The sequence below is a fragment of the Haliaeetus leucocephalus genome, unplaced genomic scaffold (genome assembly GCF_000737465.1).
Source record: "Haliaeetus leucocephalus isolate CR32 unplaced genomic scaffold, Haliaeetus_leucocephalus-4.0 Scaffold306, whole genome shotgun sequence".
NCBI classification, from domain to species: domain Eukaryota; kingdom Metazoa; phylum Chordata; class Aves; order Accipitriformes; family Accipitridae; genus Haliaeetus; species Haliaeetus leucocephalus.
The window spans coordinates 6,214,353-6,232,588 of record NW_010972742.1 but is presented as its reverse complement, the minus strand read 5'-3'; the positions used below and the strand labels follow the sequence as shown (position 1 = coordinate 6,232,588).

The window sequence follows — 18,236 nt, the reverse complement described above, 5'->3', positions numbered from 1 at the left end:
TGGAGACTAAAATTAATGGGGAGGGGAAAAAGATGCCCTTGACATTGGAAAGTACAGAGGAAAACTTGAAACTGATGGTCTGCACTGTTGAATCAGCCAGAACAAGCGTAGTCAGCCTGTGCTGTTAATTGGTTTGTTCTCTGCTCTGGTTTTCCCAGCTTGGTTATTGGTTGTGCACAGTATTTTCTCTGCTAGTGTCAGTTAGGTTTTGGAAACCAGTGGACATTGATGACAAACTCCATGTTTTGTGTGAAGGATAGAATTTCTTAAATCTTCACTGACCTCTGAGAAGGGAAAGGTCCGTGAAGAAAACAGTCTTAACAGTCTTTGAAATGAGCATACTTCAGCACATATCACGCAGGATAAAGATCTTGAATTGAAACAGCAACAAAAATACTGCAAGGCTGAAACATTTCAATTCTCCTTTTCTTCTACAGGGACCCAGGTTCACAATTTATATTAATTAGCAGAGAAATTGCAGTCGTACTTTTTTTTAGTGCATCATGATAGGAAGGAATAAGTACAGTTAAGCTATAGAGCAGTGTTGTTGCTTGAAGAATTGTTGGGGGATCAGCTAACAAATATACCGACAACATGTACCTTCATATTGCAGTATAGCGTTGCAAGACTGCAGTCCAAGCCAGCCTGCCATAGTGTGCTGTAAGGTGTGTGACTGTACACAGCAGGACTGCCATGTGCTGCTAGAAATATTTTGTGTTGAATCCCAACAGTATGAGAGAAGAAAGCTTTATCTTGAGGCCATCTCTTGTAGCAGTGGTGTTCTGGGCTGAAAGGTCTAATTTTAGGAGCTAGCTTGAAGTGTATAAATTAGCTTGCATTCTTGTTATAAAATGCTGCATAATTTTTGGTAGGTTTATTTTGTGAATGGCTTTTCATAGTGCTTCAGCATTTCCTGAGACTTTCAAACCCTAAATGCAGTGTCATCTGATTCTGAAAAATTTCTGCTTCAGAAGGAAGTGTTATAAAGAAGTTTTGGATGTCTTAAACCATAACTATAACAGTAACAGATGTTTTAAATCTAGGGTGCTAGGATGTCTGGCAATAATATGTCTCACAGAAATACCTGTTGCTTCTTCACTATGGAAGCAAGTCCCACTGTTAGAGTGCCTGAAAACAATACAGAATTGGATATAAGTATCCATTTAATATAAATAGGGTCAGTCTGAAAGTCAAACCTCCTAATTTTCTTAAAGGATATTTGCAGTCATTCCCATTTTTTCCTTATATGTTGACTATGTGCAAATGTCTAAAAATGGAAGCTTTGCATGTAGAATAGTCCTTGATCAGCAGAGCTTTCGAGAAATGGCACTCATTAGAGGATTAGGCAGGAATCAAACTGTGCTGGGAAATCACTTCCGAGCACTGACTTTCTGCAGCACTCAGATGAACCTTCTCCTCCTGGATGTCGTAGAGGGGGGCTGAGTAGCCTGAGCTGACAGGCTGCTCTGACAGCTGGTGCAGGAACCGTTTGCTTGATTAAGGCTGTAAAGGCCTTATTAACCTACGAAGCAAAGTCCCAGAAGTACCTGGGTACATGTAAATCACTGATAACGTGATTAGGGAGGGGTTTTTCCTGGTGAAGGCATACTGTGGGTTTCCTGAAACCTTTATACACATATAAAATATTCTCAGCACTTTATTCTTTCTTCCAAAATACTGCAAAGGTCCTCTCATGTAGCATCTTCCCTCAGAGCTCCAAGTGAGACAAATAAAAGTTGTTCTTTCTCACTCCTCACTTAAAAAGCATAATATGATCCATTAGTTCCAGTTCAGACTTCGGGCTACAGGGAGGTTAGGGCTCTAACAGGAAAATTCACTTTGCCACAATGCACATGCCGTGGCTTCCACCCAAAAACACTTCTGGAGGATGGGAGGGGGCTCTAGGCACTTGCAACTCTACCTTGCAGTCAGCATTTACAAAGGGATGTTGGGAGCACACAGAATAACCAGAAAAATAATTTTGGCAGCTGGAAAAATACTTTCGTCTCACTGAAAAGGAGTTTAGTCGTCAGTTAAAAAATAGAAAGGTTATCTGATAGTTGTAAAAGTACTCTTCTAGGGGGGGACAGGGTTGCTGGGATAAAAGGTTTCTTTTTTGACCCAAGTCAGAAAGGTGTAATGAAAGGATGCTGGAATTGAGAGCTGGACAACAGCAAACTGGCTGTTGTGAAGCCAACTGGTCACTGGACACATGTTGAGGGAAAAGGGCAGCTCTGGATGGTCTTCTAGAGGATAGATAGTGCAGGCTTGAGCCTGTTGTCCTGTATAAATGATTGAATGGTCTCTTTTTGCCTTAATTTACCTCAGAAACTTGCTTTTTCTTGTAATGCAGTCCAGATGCAGTACAAGGTAGGGAAGACCTGAGTTTCGCGTGTAGGAAAACAAAATCCAATGTCACGCTGTGCCGCTTGTCACAGAGGGCTGCCAGTTTCCCCCCACCACGAAGGGTAGGGGCAGGCGGGGGAACCCTCTTGATAGAGCAGAGTGGGAATTGCCAGTGCCCTGGGGTGATTCCCGGTCCCTGCCTGGCAGTTTGTAACCTTCTTCACTTCTGATTACAGGCCTCCTTCCACTGCCAAATCCATCACCATACCGGGACAGGACTCTACCCTGCAGCTGACCTGTAAGGGTGAGGGAACCACAAGCAGCAGCAGCACCAGTTCAGCCACGATTGGCTCTCTGCGTCAGACCAAGCCAAGAAATGCCATGCTCAGCTCGGGTATGAATGCCTGTCCTGGAGCCATGCAATGCTTGGCTGTGCCTGGACACTCTTTTGTTTTTTTTTCCCAGCAGTTGCAAGCGCAGAAACTCTTTAATTTTTCATGTTTTCCTGCACCCATCCTCACCCCTCTGCTCATTAAGAAAATTGAGAAAAACAAAACCATCTATTAAGAGCAACTGAGGAGAGGAAAGATAAATCTTTGGCACATGCATATTTCTGTTAGTGGAGATAAAGCAATTTGTTCTTTTTGCTGGGGACTTAATAATTCATGCATTGCACTCATCCCTGCTTTCCATTGTGTTCAATGACAACACTGTTCTCCACTCGGCTATTCTGTTGCTCGGACTTACCTTCTAGAAAAGTTCCTCTGAAGGTTTTAGAGGTTGGTTTGAGGTCTAATGGCCTTGTTCCAGCTGCTGATGCAGAGTTCTTTGGCTTCTGTATGAGCCCATTTTCAAGGGCACTGCATTTTCCCATAGCTTTTTTTCCTTCCCAGCACATTTCAAATGTGCAGGCGGATACACTGCACCAAAATAGCACTCTAGTCTCATCACCTCAGTGACTTAGAACACTGTGCAAGTGCTCTTCTTAAAAAGCTGGCTAACACATTACACTTAAACTTCTGGATAAGCTTCCTGCAAAAGAGACAAGCGGGGCAATAGCAAAGGAGCAGAGGTTATGCTGAGGTTTCTATATCAAATTCAGATGTGATTTAAATGGCATGGGCCACAAGTCACAGAAGGGAAAAGGTAGTAACAGGAGAAGCACCCAAACGGAGGTTGTAATACTTTACTGCCAGTGGCCATTTGATGCTTTCTTGGTCTTACCTTAATGCTTTTAACTATGGATAGCTTCAGACACTACCAGATCCTTCAAGCCCCCAGAGATGCTTGTAAATTCAGGTGCTGGATGGTAGAATTAGTGATAAACTTGACAGAGAAGCTCATTGTTCTCTTCCCTACTCCCCAGCTGCTTCTAAGCTCTGTGCTAGCCTGTACAGCAGGGGTCTGCCAACAGACTTGCCCTTTCCATGATCTAGTGTCCCAAGATCAGCCTCCAGTCCAAGGTGATCAGTGGGCAATATGCTGGCTTGGTTATGGTCTAAGTGGAGTGCCCTGTTGTTCCTTGGCAGGTGTCCCAGAAGAACCGGATCAGAACCTGTCCAGCCCAGAGGAAGTCTTCCACTCGGGGCACTCGCGGAACTCCAGCTACGCCAGCCAGCAGTCCAAGATCTCCGGTAACCATTGATCTACACAGCTCTGCCAGCACTGGCCCCATCCATTTTCTTTCCTTCAGCAAGCTCTTGTGAGAGTGATTTGCAGCCATCTCTCTTGCCCTGCTCTGTAATATCAGTATCCTGTTTAGTCTCTGCAGATGAGGTCATAGATGTATGTCTAAACCTCTGTATATGGGAACAGAAATGCTGGCCTAAAGCTGCCCTGCCTGTTAACTGTGCTGCCAGGAAGGGGAAAAGATCTGGTTTGTAATCGCTCTGTGTTTGCAGGCTACAGCACGGAGCACTCCCGTTCTTCTAGTATGTCTGACTTGACCCATCGCCGAAATACCTCCACCAGCAGCAGTGCGTCCGGAGGGCTGAGTATGACAGTGGAGTGTCCTGAGGGAGAGCGGGACCACAAACTAGAGAAGCCACCTCGCCCCCCCCGACCAGCCCTTCTGCTGGATAGACCCTCCCGGTAAGTAACTGTGGAGCAAAGCCCCTCCTATGGGAAGGCGAGACAGAATCTACTCCTTTGTCTTCATGCAGTGGTAGATTGGATTGTAGCTACCGAGAAGGAAGCTATTGCCAAGAGAAGCAGGGCAGTAAATGAAAGTCTCGTCTTGAAAAGCTAAGTAAGTTTTCCCTTTGTTTTTTCTCCCCAGGAGGAAAAAGGATTCAGTGGAGAGTCACCCAACCCGCGTGGATGACACCAGGATCGATGCTGATGATATAGTGGAGAAAATAATGCAGAGTCAGGACTTCACAGATGTCAGCAATACTGAAGGTGAGAGGAGGAGTCTCAAAGGGGACATCTTGGCTGTTCCTTTAGCAAGGCTGCCAAGCTTTTACAGTCAAATCTGATCTGCCATGGACTCCATTCCCCTTTTGATAGCAATTTACTTTCAGTGCTTGCTGGGTGTTTCTATGGTAGATAAACAAACCATGTGGATTTGAGAGCTGTGCATCCATTAACAAATAGTGCTTGCTGCTGTTCTACACACTACAGCAGAGGTTGAACAGTAGCTCAAACATACAGGATGAGAGGGGAAAAATACTGATTATTCAGCACAGTGGAAATCAGTTACATCAGTTGTCTGTACTGCTCTGGTGGCCTTTGTCCAGGGTCTGCCCAAGAGTATTAAAGTAGGAGAGCACAACTGGAGGGGAATCAGCACATCTCTGCAAAAAGATGGGAAGAAGACGGGTCACAGCGTGCTGGTCATCAGGTCTGTCTGAAAGCCTAAGAAGGGGTTTTCTCTATTGCAGTCACAGCATCTGTTAAGAGAAAACTAATAATATTGCTGCATTTGTTTTAATTTTCTGGTTTAGCCTAGAAATCAATCTTTTTCATCTAGTTCAGGTTTTCTGGTAAGTTTTAAACTTGAGCCTAGCTTCTTATTTGTGCTTCTATAGTTTACCCTTAGTCACCTTAAATCATCACACATGGCAACACTCTTATCCTGTGGGGATTTACACCTCACTCAGCATGGGTTAAAACTAGACTGAATGTAGTCACCTCTCACCAGTAGAACAGGCAGAGTTTGTCCTCCAGTGAGCCTACAAAAGCAGCATGAGGTTCCACATCTCATCTGTTCAGATGTGTTTAAGCTGACCAAGAACTTGCATCAACGGAATTGCCTTAAAAGAAGAAGCTGGAGGAGTATCACTGAATTAATTTCTCTGCATTTACTCTTCCAAAGCTTAATGCCGTCATTGATTTGTACATGAGGCTCCCTTTCAGAGCAAGAAGAGGAGTTCCCAGGGTCTCTTACTGTGGGAACAGCAGAAAGTGTGCACATGCATTCACAGAAACACACTTGTTCCTGTGCTGACCGTTGTGGAATGTGTCTGGGAGGGGAGCACCTGGCAGCTGTTGGTAGTTCTGGATTTTGATGTCTTGCTTCCTTTTCTATCTGCAGACAGTAACCTGAGGTTGTTTGTGAGCAGAGATGGAACAACTACATTGAGTGGTATTCAGCTGGGAAACAGGTAGGCTTCCTGAAAGGCTGGCAGACAGAGGGGCTCCAGAGAGATTAGTGAGGTCTTTGTACCCAGGAAGCTTTCACCTTTTCCTGCAGGAGAGATTTCTAAACATCATGTGCTACATGATGGCTTTATTCCCACATTAACACCCCTGGGATCCCTTTGGTGACAGGCTATAGCTGCACTGGAGTATGAATGCAGTTCTCAGCAGGAGCTCGGGGGATAATGTGATCTTAGTAGTAAGATCCAAGAACAGAAGTAAGGAGTAAAAGGACAAAATGGTAGAGGTTGGTTCCTGTTTGCTCCTGTGCCCGAGTGAAGGCAGGGAGCTTTGCCTCCTGCTGGTCTGCAGCAGAACTGCAGCAGCCTGGTTTATTGTCCCTTTTCCCTGCCTCCTCCATCGTCGTAGAGGGCTTGTTCTCTCATGAAAGACTTCTGAATAAATAAAACCTTTTCTTGCCACAATAGCTCTTAGCACAGTATCTTGGCTAGTTGCGTTTGAGCCTTTACAGCACCTTTTGAGGTTAAAAAAAAAAAGCAATAATGGTAATGCAAAGATGTGTCAAGTTGGTGACAAAATTGGGAGCACAGCAAAGCCAGGAACACTGGCTCTTTGCACAGGATGCTCCCCCCCTTTCCTCTGTCCTTTAGAAGGATTCATGTGTTACACCCAGCTCTTTCAAATGCTTTAGTGTTAGCTTGCCACGTAGCTGTCTGTTTTGTGTTATGAGGGCTGACTTCTTGCCAGACTGACTCGTTATTTTCAGTATTTTGTGCAGGGTTAGAGGGTGATGTTTGTGAGTGGAGAGCTCTGAGTAAGAACTTGCTTGCTCTAAGTGGCTGGGGAAAATAACCTGGCTTTCTTGTCTTCTTCCCCTCTGCTACTCCAGGGTCTCATCTGGAGTTTACGAGCCAGTGGTGATTGAAACCCACTAAATGTGAAGAACAGGGTAGAGCTGCTGGAAACAGGCCCCCTACCCAGTCCGCTGCCACATGGATGCCAACCTTTACCTCTCTTCATGCAGCATTCCAGAAGGGATTTCTCTGCGCCCCTCCCCATACGTTTGCACTGCAGAACTACTCCGAGACCACTCCAGATCATGCACTTTCCCTGCGTTGGCATTACCCTTCTCTGCTTCCCAGTTCTTCCAGTGCCTGCCTTCCCCCTGTTTCTGATCAGACGCAAGGTGTCTGTTGGGTTTATCCTTAGTCCTAGAGGATGTTGCTCATCTGCATCCCTCACTCCACCCATTCACTTGCAACAGGGGACTTCTCAGCTTCTGTCTCCCCAGAACATTGGGTTATACCACTGTGAACTCTTCAAACCACTGGGGGAGGGGGAAACCATTCTAACCAAACCAAGAGCTGCTTGTTGGTGACATGGTGAAATGGCCACTTGCAGGATGCTTTATTCCATTGACTCTGCAAGGGAACATCACCTTCCAAGGCAACGGTTTTACTGAACAAGGTATGCTATGGTGTGCACTTCACCTTCCTACCCTCAAATCCCCAAACATCCTCTTCTCATAGGAAATATCTCCCAAAAGTGCATTTCAGAAAACTACCGCAATCCAGATGGGAGTTGATAAACAGTTAAATGCTAGTGCTTGTTATACCACTAACTGCATTACGCCCTTCTACTGCTGGGCATGGAAGGGCAGTGTTCATCTTTCAGCATTAGCAGGAGCACTTTAGAGGTTCCAGATTTTACCTGGAGGAGGCTTCTACTTGCTGTTCCAGGAGCATAATCCCTGTTCGCTGGACTGATTCAGCAAATAGTCACTGTTGGAGCTTGGAATACAGAGCCTTTTTTTCTTTTTTTTTTTTTTTTTTTTTGGCTCAGGAAGGGAACTGCCCTTCTTGGACTGTGAAAAGAATCTGGTTATCTGATCACCCTCCCCTGGGCCAGAGCAGGATGCAGTTGACTGCAGTGGTCTCTCTGTTGTGGTGGTGATTAACAATTGCCTCTCTTGGCCTGGGCCAGTAAGGGAATTGGTGTTGGTTGGCCTTTCTTGCCCTGTCAGCAGGGATCTATGCCTGAGCTGGTTCCTTTTGGGGCTGGGGAGAAGCCACTGTCTCTGCCTTCAAAGGTAGAATGGGTGTTTGCTGCTGCATTAGCCACAACAGCCATTTTTACCTGCTCTGTGGCGAGTGAACTCTTCTGACAAGGCTTCAAACTGTTTTCTGGTTGATCTTTCAATTGCTCTTCATGGGGTTTGGTTTCTGCAGTTGTTTGACACTTTAGCTGCCTCTTTTCCTTGCAGTGTGTGGCAGAGTTGTCAGTCCCTTTCAGCTCCCACTTATAGATTCTCCTGGCAGCTGAATTGCAAACGAGGATCTATGCAGACTCCAGCCGTGGGCCATCAGCAGGCTGTGCTTGCAGCCCTTCCTGTACAGAGACTCTCAGCCAATAAGCTATTTCTGTGTAGTGCCCTTTCCTCTTTCGCCGGTGTACTGTAGTAGCACTCAGCGGTCGTGCACTCGGAGCAATGGCACACTCCTGGCCATGGCTGGGAACGTGCCCTCCTCTGACACACGTGTGCGTGCACATGCACAGGCACACACTTGTCCCATTCACGCAAGGAAAGACTTGTAACCGATCACGTTGTTGTCCAAATTCTTAGTTATTGTAAAGCCTTCTTTTTAAGGAGGGGGAAAAAAAAAAAGGATTTATTGTGGTCTCTGTGGCCAGAATGCATGCAGATGAGCTACAGGAAAAGGGAATTTGGCAGAAGGAGAAACAAGGAATGAAAGGGCCTTGATTTTTTTTTATTTTTTTTTTCCCTGCTAGCTAAGGATGGCTGTATGGGGAGGGTGCTAGGCAGTGTGGCAAAGCTATACAGCTGTTTACTCTGTTTTGACAGTTTCTCTCTTAAAGTCAAGAGGTTTCTTTCTGTATTTGGACAGACCACGTATAGGATATGGATCTTTTTCACCCTTTTCCTTCAAAGGGAATTAAATTTGGATTAGGGTAAGAAGGGGGTACAGACAACACCTTGGTTTGGTTTAATGTAGGGAAAAAGTATTGGATCTTTTGAGTCTGTCTAGAACAAAAGCTCTTTCACACTTGCTGGTGATTTTTAATGGTGATCTCTTCTTCATTCAGTCTGGGTAAGTTTGGCACTCGCTAGCAGGCTGGTGAGCATCCTGTCCTGTTCCTGGGATGCTGCGTGTCTGCAGGAAGGGGAGAATTGCTTGCCTTTTTCTCTCCCTGGGACTCTGCCAAAAAGCCAGGCCTGGCCTGACCCTCTGCTCAGGTCAGGGTGAGGGCAGAAGCAGGCTCAGACAGCAATGGATGTTCGTGCCCCATCTGCAGATGGCTGTGCAGAGCTGAGGGTCAGGCTGCTCTTCAGGGGCCAGCGAAGCCCCTCAGGAAATCAGGTCCAACTAGGACTTGAAAGGAGCAAACATAAGCCAGGAAAGAGGCCAAAACCCAGCTCACTTCTGCTGCTTTGCTTCTGTTCCCATGAAAAACAATGGCAGTCACTGAGAGCAGTTGGGAACCCAGGGCTTTCTTCTGGGCTCCCGTTGGCAAGAGTCGGCTGCTCCGAGGCACTGGCAGTTCGGCATGTCACGAAATCCGCACTGGGACAGAGGGAGGAATCTCTTCCCAGCGAAGCAAAAGGAGAAGCAGTTGAGCTTTTTAGAAAGCTGGTCTCGTGTTCCCAGGCTGGCAGAGGCATAACCTGCTCCATCACATAGCTGTGGCCAACCTGGGCATGTTTCTGGCTTCTCTTCCAGCAGCTTGGCACATCACTGCTTGTGTTTTTGATAACTGTGTCTCATAGGGTATCTCTTCCTTGTCTCCACGTTATTACTGACTCCACAGATTCTGGTCTTTATGTAGCTTTTTAGCTCTCCTACCCCTCATTTTGAATAAGAAAGCAGCCCTAGTCATTCAGCCTGGTGCAGCACAGCTAGGGCTGGAGCACCCAGAGCAGACCCAGAGGGAGAAAGGAGCAGTCTGTTCCTATTTCTAGATCCCACACAGAGCTTCCACTGCACCATCCATCACGAGCGATGCCCAGCGGTCCCTGACCGGTGGTGGGCGTACAAGGCGGTGGTGATGGAAGTGGGGTCACTTGTCCCGCAGACTTGCTGCCGTCTCTCAGGAAGCTGCATCTCATGAGCACTTTTTTCCTTGTGGCATCGGTGCCGTCTGTTCCTTGTTGGACTTCGAACATTTAAGTGAATCGGTTTCCAGACCCAAACCGCTGGCTAGTTTCCTTTTGGTTTTTTTTGTTTTTTGGGGTTTTTTTTTTTTGTTGTGAAGTTTATTGAAATTTTTTTTCTTATAAACCCAGCGGGCTGGTGTTTTTTTGACTGCATTATTATGTCATTGATATTTTATTCCTGGGGGGCTGAGGGGGGATGTTCTTCCCTATGTTGTTCCCCTTCTCAGGGGATTCAGAGGTGGCTTAAACAAGTAAAAGGACCTTATTGGCAAGACTCTGCATCCCCTGGGTCTCTGATGCAGGTGAGCAGGGCTGCTCATGTCTGGCTGACCCTGGACAGCAGAGCTGGCTCTCTGCTCCAGTCTCGGGGGCCAGGTGAAAGATGTGGGTTCTGCTCTCCCAGTTTCTGGACCTTTAGTTGGTGGAAGCCCATTGCAAAGAGTCGGAAAATTCAGTGTAACTTTTTTACTAACTTTTTTTTAAAAAAAACAGTGTAAACTGAGTGAATGTCCAAAAGAATAGGCTTAGTTGTGACTTGGTGAAGGAAATGGGTTTCAATTGGAAATAGCGATGGAAAAAGGGGGAGAAGGATGTTGCTCCTCCATCTTCTTCTTTTGTATGGTCGGCACTTTAAATGGAGGCCTTTGTGCTGTCCTGACCCTCAGTGTGATGGGCTGCAGGCGTGTGATCTCTCCTCCCCGCCTCATTGCCACATCACTTTGGCCCCTGCAGAAAGTTAATAAGCCCTTTTAAATGTTTGCTTCAGTTTTTAGACGATTCCGAACCAGGCCGAGACCTGAAGAATATGTATTTCATTCTCATCTTAGGAGGGGTTGACTTTTTATTTATTTTGTCGTTGCTGTTTCTTTTTAAACTGGTGGCTGTGCAGCTGGACTCTGCACATGCTGTTGTGAACCTCTGGGAAAACCTCACTCCAGGTACGCTAGAGCACCTAGGCTAAACACCCCTCCTGGAGAGGGCCCCCCCCTGCTCCCCTCCTCGCTGCCTTACCCGGGAGCTGCAAACTCACCCTCCGCCCCTCCTGCCCCATCCCTTGCCACCCCACCTAGTCTCTAGCTGAACAAGTTCTTGCTCTGGTGACTGAGCCCTGTGGACAAGGCTGGTCCCCAGGGGCAAGTTCCTGCAAACACTGCCTGGTCGCAGGTGTTTGTCCTTGAAAAGCCACTTCCTCGCTGGGGGGGGGTGATGAGCGCAAAATTCCCCCCCTCCCCACTTCCCTCCCAAGAGCTGCGTCGTCCATCAGCCCACCCGCACCATCCGAGCCTGATGCCCTCCACAGCTCTGCGTTGCATCGCCGCTGCCCCATCGGGAGGGAGCAGACGTGGAAACCTGGGAAATAAAAAAGGAATTTGGATGAAGCTGTGAGCAAGAGGTGTGGCTGAGCCTCGTAACTTGCCTCAAACACAAGGAATAATGGTAGAGCCCGTATTTTTGTGGGGGGAGGGGAGGGAAGGGGAGATCATGTTTTATTTTCTTGAAAGTTAATTGAGCTTGGTGATCTTCAGATGAGGCGCGCACTTGATTTATATCAGATTCTATAGAGAGAGATCGCTGATATTTTTGGAAAGGGAATGGGTCTATGCAAACTTCCAGAATTGCTTGAAAGATAGTTTAACATTTTTTTACTTTGAAATCTAAAGATAAATCTAACTTTTTTCTTAAAGCAGAGGTGCGTTTAGAAAGAGAAGCTACTTCCACTGCTCTATTTTGATGATGATTCTTGGAAAGTTTGGGCTGGAGGGAATGACTATTTTTCACCATTTTTATCTTGCTCCTCTAGTTTTTTTGTTTCTTTTTCTAACGGAATGCTGTGCCGTCTTTGATTCAACAGATCGTGTTTGTATTTTCTGTATCTGGTTCCTAACGTAGAGAAATAACAAATATATGAGGAAATCAATATAATGTCAAATGTTGTTATGGTTTGGGGGAAAAATAAAGGTTTTTGGTACTTCACACCGATTCTTCTTGCTTTGTTTCTTGTTTTAAATGTATTTAAGTATCTGCTAAGGAAGCAGAAGGGTGAGACAGGGCCTGCTGGCATGCAGGGCCCTGGAATAGGATTTGGCTTTGCCTTCTAGGTTTTCCTTGGTGGCTGGGAGTGGAGATCCCTGCCAGCCCTTCCCTGCAGATGGGAGCAGGGCCAGAGAGGGGAGCTGGCAGCCCAGCACCAGTCCAGTGGATGTGACAGCCTGCCATCCAGGGGGAAGGTGAACTTGCGGGAGTCGCTGGCGCTGTCTCGTGTTCCTGAACACCATGTCCTAGCCCAGGCTGTGCTTTAACAGCCTCCTCCTGCCCCTGCTGCAGAACAGGGCTGGGCAGTCCTTTGCCAGCCTGGCCTGGGGGAAGGTGTCACAGCCCCGTGGGGCTCCGGGAAAAGCCTGCAGGCCCTCGAGGCTTGTGCCAGGGCAGTCCCTCCTCTTCCACCACAGGCTGGCAATACCATTAAAGGAGGTTTGAGCCAAATTTGGTGCCCGGATACTTGCTCCTGATGCATGCAAAGGCTGGAGGGGACCAGGGCCCCTGGGAGGAAGCAGCTTTGCCTTCCCCACCCTCCCAAAACCTCAGCCACACATATACTGATCAGCTGCACCTTTGAGTCCCATGCAGGGTCTTCCCCTTTCCCTTGGCTGCCTCCCTTCCTCTGACGATCCCTTGTGTCCCTTGGCTGTTCGGTCTCGCTTTTTTCCTTTCCTCCAGCTGCAGCATGTGCGTGTGTGGAGAAACGGCCGGGGCGCAGGACACGAGGATCTCGGGTGTTGGGAGCCGGTTTTGAGCGGGTTGGTTTCAAGATGAGTCACTTCCATCAGACCTCACAGACAGCAGGTGGCTGATGAAACCAGAGCATCCTGCTGCCGAAGGGGAGACTGTCCTCTCCCATCACCGGGTGACAGCACCGCAGCTGCTTCAAGCTGTAAAACAAACAAAAAAAAATATATATTTTAGTCCGAGGGGTGAGATACTGAAAGCAGGGAGGGCTGCCGGCCTGGGTCCCTTGGCCAGGCCAGCCGCCTGTCAGGTGTTTACCCTCTGTGCCAGGGCCCAGGGAGGGAAGGGCTCCCCAACACGGCGCCAAACCCTGGACAAATCTCTAAACGCTGCTGACGCAAACTGGAGTTTCTGGGAATTTCATTTCTTTCACAACCCGCCTCGCCTTCCCCCGCTCAGAGCCCCACCCACGGACCCCAGTGGGAGCTAAAGCGGGGCCGGGGGGCTGCAGCGGCCGCCCTCTCCCTTCCCCGGCAGGGTTCGGTGAAGCCCAGCACAGCCCCCGCACCCGCCCGGTCCCCCCCCGGCTCTCCCCGCCGCGAAGGCCGAGCCCCGGCGCTGCGGGCCGGGCCGGGCCGCAGCTCCCGCCGCGGGACTACATCTCCCGTCATGCTCCGGGCGAGCCGACCCCTCCACGCTTCCCACAACGCCGCGGGGCCCCAGGCCTACCGCGCTCATTGGTCACTTCCGGCGGCGGGGAGGGCGTGGCTGGCGCACGGCACTCTGATTGGTGGTCGCTCCCGGAAAGACGGTGCTGGCGGGGAGGGAGGCCGGGGCTGCCGGTCGCCATGGTGAGTGGGGTCGGGTGCGTCGACGGCGCCGGGACGGGCCCGGGGCTCCTCCGGAGACGGCCCGCGGCGTGTCCCTGCTCGGACCGTTAACGTGGCGGGGCTCGGGCTGAAATCGCGGCCGGGAGCCAGCGCGGGGCCTCCTAGCTACCCGCCCCCGGCGGGGCACACTGGGCCCCGGCCGCCTCCTGGGGCCTTGCCGGGGCCGGTACTTGGGAGGACTGGGCCAGACCTGCGGGGTGTGAACCGGCGCGGCCGGGCGGGAGCTCCGGGAGCGCTCCCAGCAGCAGGGCCCGGCCGTTCTCCCTGCGGCCCTCACGGGGGGTTATTTCTGCCGCAGGGGCTCTCACCCCCCACTCCCCTCCCCTCCGTATTTCGGTCCCGCCGCGGTGCGTTCTCGTAACCTGGGGCTGAGCAAACAGCAGGTGTCCGTTAACCGTTCCTGCGCAGACACTGCAGTGTGCGGATCCCGCTCTGACTCTCTCTCCCTTTGCAGGCCACAGCAACAGACCAGGTGGTTGGGTTCGGCTTGGTTGCTTTCAGCCTCATCCTCTTTGTTTACTACACCCTCTGGATCATCGTACTGGTACGGGTCTCCTCTGGTCATTACAATCGCAGTCACTTCACCCTAAGGTGTTTGCGTAGGCTTTGTTTAGGTGCTGATGTGTCCATGTGCCTGAAGGACTCTGCCTGGCCAGCTTTGCGGTTAAAAATTTCAGGGCAGAGCTTCCTCTGTTTGCTGGCACAGCCCTTGCCCCTTCTGGGTGTGCCCACCCTTGCCTGGGCGAGACGAAGCTTTGATCGTGCCGCCTGCCCTGCTGCTCTCAGACAGGCTGACCCGGACGGCGTAAGATCCAAGGCTCACTCGAGCTGTCAGCAAGAGCTGAAGCCTGGTCCCTCTGGAGGTGTTGTCATTGGTGTTCACATTTGCAGTCCCTCAGATTCCTGGCTCTGGTGGGAGATCACAGAGGGAAACGTAAAAAGAGGTGACTTACCAAATCTGGAGCCCGCTAGGGAGGAGAAGAGTTTAGGGAATGCAGCGCTCTGGAAAAGTGATTGTGAGTCTGATAGTTTACCCACTTCTAGGGACACATCAGCTGGGATCATTAGTGGTTTTCTTCCTGGAAAGAAATATCTCCTCCTGAGCTTTCCAGGTACGAGAGGCTTAGTTCAGCCCTGGGCTGATGTCTGAACTCCTGGTAGCTTCCCTTCTAACCTCAGATTTTTTAATTCCCCTCTTGTGTCTGCTTACTCCATTGTCTGATACATTTTTATACAGGTCTGTAGTCCCGGGAGCACATAGGTGTGCTCGCTGCTGTGTAGGAATCCTTACACTGCTCTCTAGTGTCCAAAGCCTTCCACTGGTTTCCGCAGAGAGACGGATCCTGGTGGGATCACCATAAAGCAGAGCCGCTATCATCTGCTTCCTTCTGCAGGGCAGAGAGTCCGGGGATTTGCTGTGTTCAGCACCAGGCGGGCTGGCAGCTGTGCCCACCCTGAGACCCCAGTGCTGCAGGACCCCTGTGCCAACCTCGTGTAGCTGCCCCTTGTTGTCTGCTGAGCGCTGAAGCCTTTACTGCTCACCCACTGTCACATCCCTGCAGCTGTAGGCTGAGCCACATGCGGGTCTGGGCACCCTTTTTTTAGCTATCTCCTCACGCCTGATATTTCCGTCCTCCTTTCGAAACCACGAGGCTGCAGGTGTCGGGGACTTGCCCTGGTGTTGTGCCTACCTGCTGACTCCCCTCTCTGTCTCCTGCAGCCCTTCATTGACAGCGACCATGGGATCCACCGGTACTTCTTGCCTAGGGAGTATGCGGTTATCATCCCCATGGTGGCTGGGCTGCTGCTGCTGCTATTTATAGGTGAGTGTTATTTCTGTTGTTCTAATTAGAAGCTTCTAAATTGGGAAGAGAGAAGAGTGTTGCTAGGGGGTTAGCTAACATGTGACGCTCATGACATGCTCTCTGTTGCTACTGCTGCAGCTTAGCCTGGCACGGGCTCTCGGGGCATGTGTTTGTGTGTAACTTTGGCTGATTGAACCTCTGGTCAGTGGAATTGTTTCTTCCTCACTCTGCTGAGGTTCTGTTTCTCACTACAATGTGTTTTAAAAGAGCCTGTAATTACAAGTTTTCCAGCTGAATCTCCTCTCTCTCGTGGTAGGTGTTTTCATAATGGTTGTGATGTGGAAGAGCAGGAAACCTGTGAAGAAATCAGAATGAAGGCCCAGCTGAGGAGAAGGCGCCCACCCTGCGGCATCGTAGCCAGGAAAAGACTTTGCCTGCAGCACTGGGCAGACGCCTCCTCTGGAGCGCTTGGTGCCAAACTGGCTGCGCTCTCCCACGTTCCTTCCTGCAGAGATGAAGTCTTCTGTAGTTTACAACTTACTGACCAAAGTGAAGCAAAACTGACCTCTGGGGCTCATTGAGAGAGGGACCAGAGCCCTGGCTGTGAGGGACCTGCTCCCCAGCTGGGGCTGCCTGTATCAGCTGTGCTTCGGCCTGTGCTGGCTAGAAGAGCTGTTGGAGTCCAGCAGCTGTAACTACCAGAGTGCAAGTCAAGCCCTGCCTGCTGCTTGGCCTCTGGGTAATCCCTCCCCTCTGCTCTTGCTGTGTCCAGTAGTTTGTTCCTTCTGGGGTTTTTTAAATGTTTACATATGGTTTGTGGGGGTTTTTTTAATTTCGTTCAAGTTTGAGAGGAAAGAAATGAGACTTTGGGCTTGGAAAAGGCCGGCTTGCATTCTCCGTTTGCCTGCTGGAAGGGCTAATCATGGTGCTGGTGGGCTCCTACCTTTCTGAAGAGGGACCCCTGTGAGGCCAAGCATGCAGATGCAGGGACAGTGCCACGGCTGCCCTCTGCGTCCCCTCCTGCAGTCATCCAGCTGAGGGGGTGGCGAGGAGATGTCCTGGGTCACAACGAAGTGTTTGGGGTGCGGTTCCCATCACAGCTGTCAGCTGCTGGCTGGGTTCCTGCCCCTGGACAAGGCTCTGTGTGCCATCTGGGCTGGGGCTGAGCAGGCAGGCGTGGTGGCACCCTCTCCTTTCCCCATGGGGTTTCATCTGCTGGCAGCAGCCGCTGCCCCAAGGTGCAGTGCCCTCGCAGCTCCCCCAGACCGCAACGAGTGGGATGACCCTCAATAAAGGTCCACAAGGTCTCGGTCCCTGTCCTCTGCCTGTGCCGAGGGGGTACTGATGGCCTGCCGGAATGGTTTCTGCTGCATGGCCCTGGCAGCACCTGATGCCATGCTGGGGAAGGTCCTGACGGGAACCCTGTCCGGCTGGTGGGGCCAGGCAGGGAAGCACCAGATAGAATCTGGCTGGTCATACCCAGCCTTGTGCTGGCTCTGCTGTGCTTGGGGGACTGCTTTACCCTGCCTGGGGTGGCTCTGGCAAAGGAGGGCAGATTTGGGGTGCTCTGATCCTTCTTGCATGTACTGTGAAGTTCCCCTACCAGACAGCAGCGTGTCCCATCATCTCCTGTCCTGCCGGGGGGTGATGCTGGTGGTTAAGGGGCACCCCAGGTGCTGCAGGTCTTGGGCTGAACCTGGCTGCGGTTTAACCCGCTGTGTGACTGGAGCCGGTGGGTGGGCCAGAGACGAGGCTCCAGCTCGAGGTTTGTTTCCAGCTCTTGCAGAGGCTGCCTGCCCGTGCCAGGCTGCGCCCTCCCCAAGGCCGAGTCCTCCATCCCGCTGTTTAACCTTGCCTGTGTCTTGCTGCCGCCCCTTCTCCCAGCGAGGAATCCCTTGCTCACCTTCCCAGCCCCTCACCTGCTGGTGCTGGACCGTGTGTGGCTCAGCCCACCCCAGGAAGGTGAGTTTGAGCTGGGGCAGGGGGAGACAAAAGGGGGAAAGATTCAGTCATGTCTCTGAGCAACTCCAGGTGTCCCCCCCAGGCACTGCTTCCTGCAGTGTCCCTGTCACCTCCTCTCCCCTCCTGGTCGAAGCCTGCAGAGGACAGGATTGGGACCAGTTTCAGGGTTACTTCTCATATTTCTTTGTCAACAGTGGGAGAAAGCAAAGTCCAGTATAACCCCCCGGGCAGGTGGGCGGCAGGCAGCTCGCTCTGGAGACATTTCTCAGAGGTGTTCTGCAGCTTGGCCCTGGCATGAGGGGCTGTGGGTGACGGGTGGTCCCCCAGGACCATGGCGGGACCAGGGTACCCAAAGGCCTCCCTGCCTGCTCTGGCCTGGCTCCTGAGCCATTTTGGATCATTTTGGCCCCTGGGCTGTTCCCACCATGCCTAAGCTCACCAGGGCCCGGCATGTTTGGGTGCTAGAAGTGAGGAAGGGGCTTTGGGACACGGGGGGGGGGTGACTGCAGGGACCCCCAGGCTGGAGGGAAGCCTGAGAGGGCAGAGCAGAGAAACGGGTGCCGGGGTCGGTAGCGGAGCACACAGGGTGGGTGCTGGGCTCGGTACCGGGACGGTTGGTCGCAGGACGCAGGGGATGGGTGGCGGGGACGGTCCCGGTGCTGGGTTCCGGGCGCGTCCCCGGAGGAGCCGGGGCGGGCGGGGGCGGTCCCGGTCCCGGCAGTGCCCGCTCGG

The 18,236-nt window shown here is 50.9% G+C and overlaps 3 protein-coding genes and 1 long non-coding RNA gene across 7 annotated transcripts in view; 3 read left to right on the top strand and 1 right to left on the bottom strand.

Annotated features, from left to right (window-relative positions):
* Window positions 1-8,700, top strand: part of FAM102A (family with sequence similarity 102, member A) — a 35,241-nt gene extending 26,541 nt beyond the window's left edge. For all 4 annotated transcript variants that reach the window (XM_010570991.1, XM_010570990.1, XM_010570994.1 and 1 more), the window contains 6 exons: window positions 2,583-2,740; window positions 3,876-3,980; window positions 4,248-4,437; window positions 4,625-4,746; window positions 5,882-5,951; window positions 6,836-8,700. In XM_010570991.1, coding sequence (XP_010569293.1) covers window positions 2,583-2,740; window positions 3,876-3,980; window positions 4,248-4,437; window positions 4,625-4,746; window positions 5,882-5,951; window positions 6,836-6,881 — 691 coding nt within the window. In that variant the 3' untranslated portion in view covers window positions 6,882-8,700. The remainder of the gene's footprint in view (window positions 1-2,582; window positions 2,741-3,875; window positions 3,981-4,247; window positions 4,438-4,624; window positions 4,747-5,881; window positions 5,952-6,835) is intronic.
* A 1,905-nt stretch (window positions 8,701-10,605) lies between these two features.
* LOC104833951 lies at window positions 10,606-13,046 on the bottom strand. The gene is made up of 2 exons (XR_774576.1): window positions 12,732-13,046; window positions 10,606-11,470 (listed from the first exon to the last, which is right to left on the bottom strand). It is a non-coding gene; the product is annotated as an uncharacterized LOC104833951 (long non-coding RNA).
* A 616-nt stretch (window positions 13,047-13,662) lies between these two features.
* On the top strand, window positions 13,663-16,319 carry DPM2 (dolichyl-phosphate mannosyltransferase polypeptide 2, regulatory subunit). The gene is made up of 4 exons (XM_010570989.1): window positions 13,663-13,698; window positions 14,192-14,281; window positions 15,458-15,560; window positions 15,859-16,319. The coding sequence occupies exons 1-4, from the start codon at window positions 13,696-13,698 to the stop codon at window positions 15,915-15,917; spliced, it is 255 nt and encodes an 84-aa protein (XP_010569291.1). The 5' UTR covers window positions 13,663-13,695; the 3' UTR covers window positions 15,918-16,319.
* Window positions 16,320-17,929: 1,610 nt separating this feature from the next.
* The window catches only part of ST6GALNAC4 (ST6 (alpha-N-acetyl-neuraminyl-2,3-beta-galactosyl-1,3)-N-acetylgalactosaminide alpha-2,6-sialyltransferase 4), a 2,344-nt gene continuing 2,037 nt past the window's right edge, over window positions 17,930-18,236 (top strand). Inside the window, exon 1 of the mRNA XM_010571131.1 lies at window positions 17,930-17,971. Within this exon, the coding sequence (XP_010569433.1) occupies window positions 17,930-17,971 (42 nt within the window). The remainder of the gene's footprint in view (window positions 17,972-18,236) is intronic.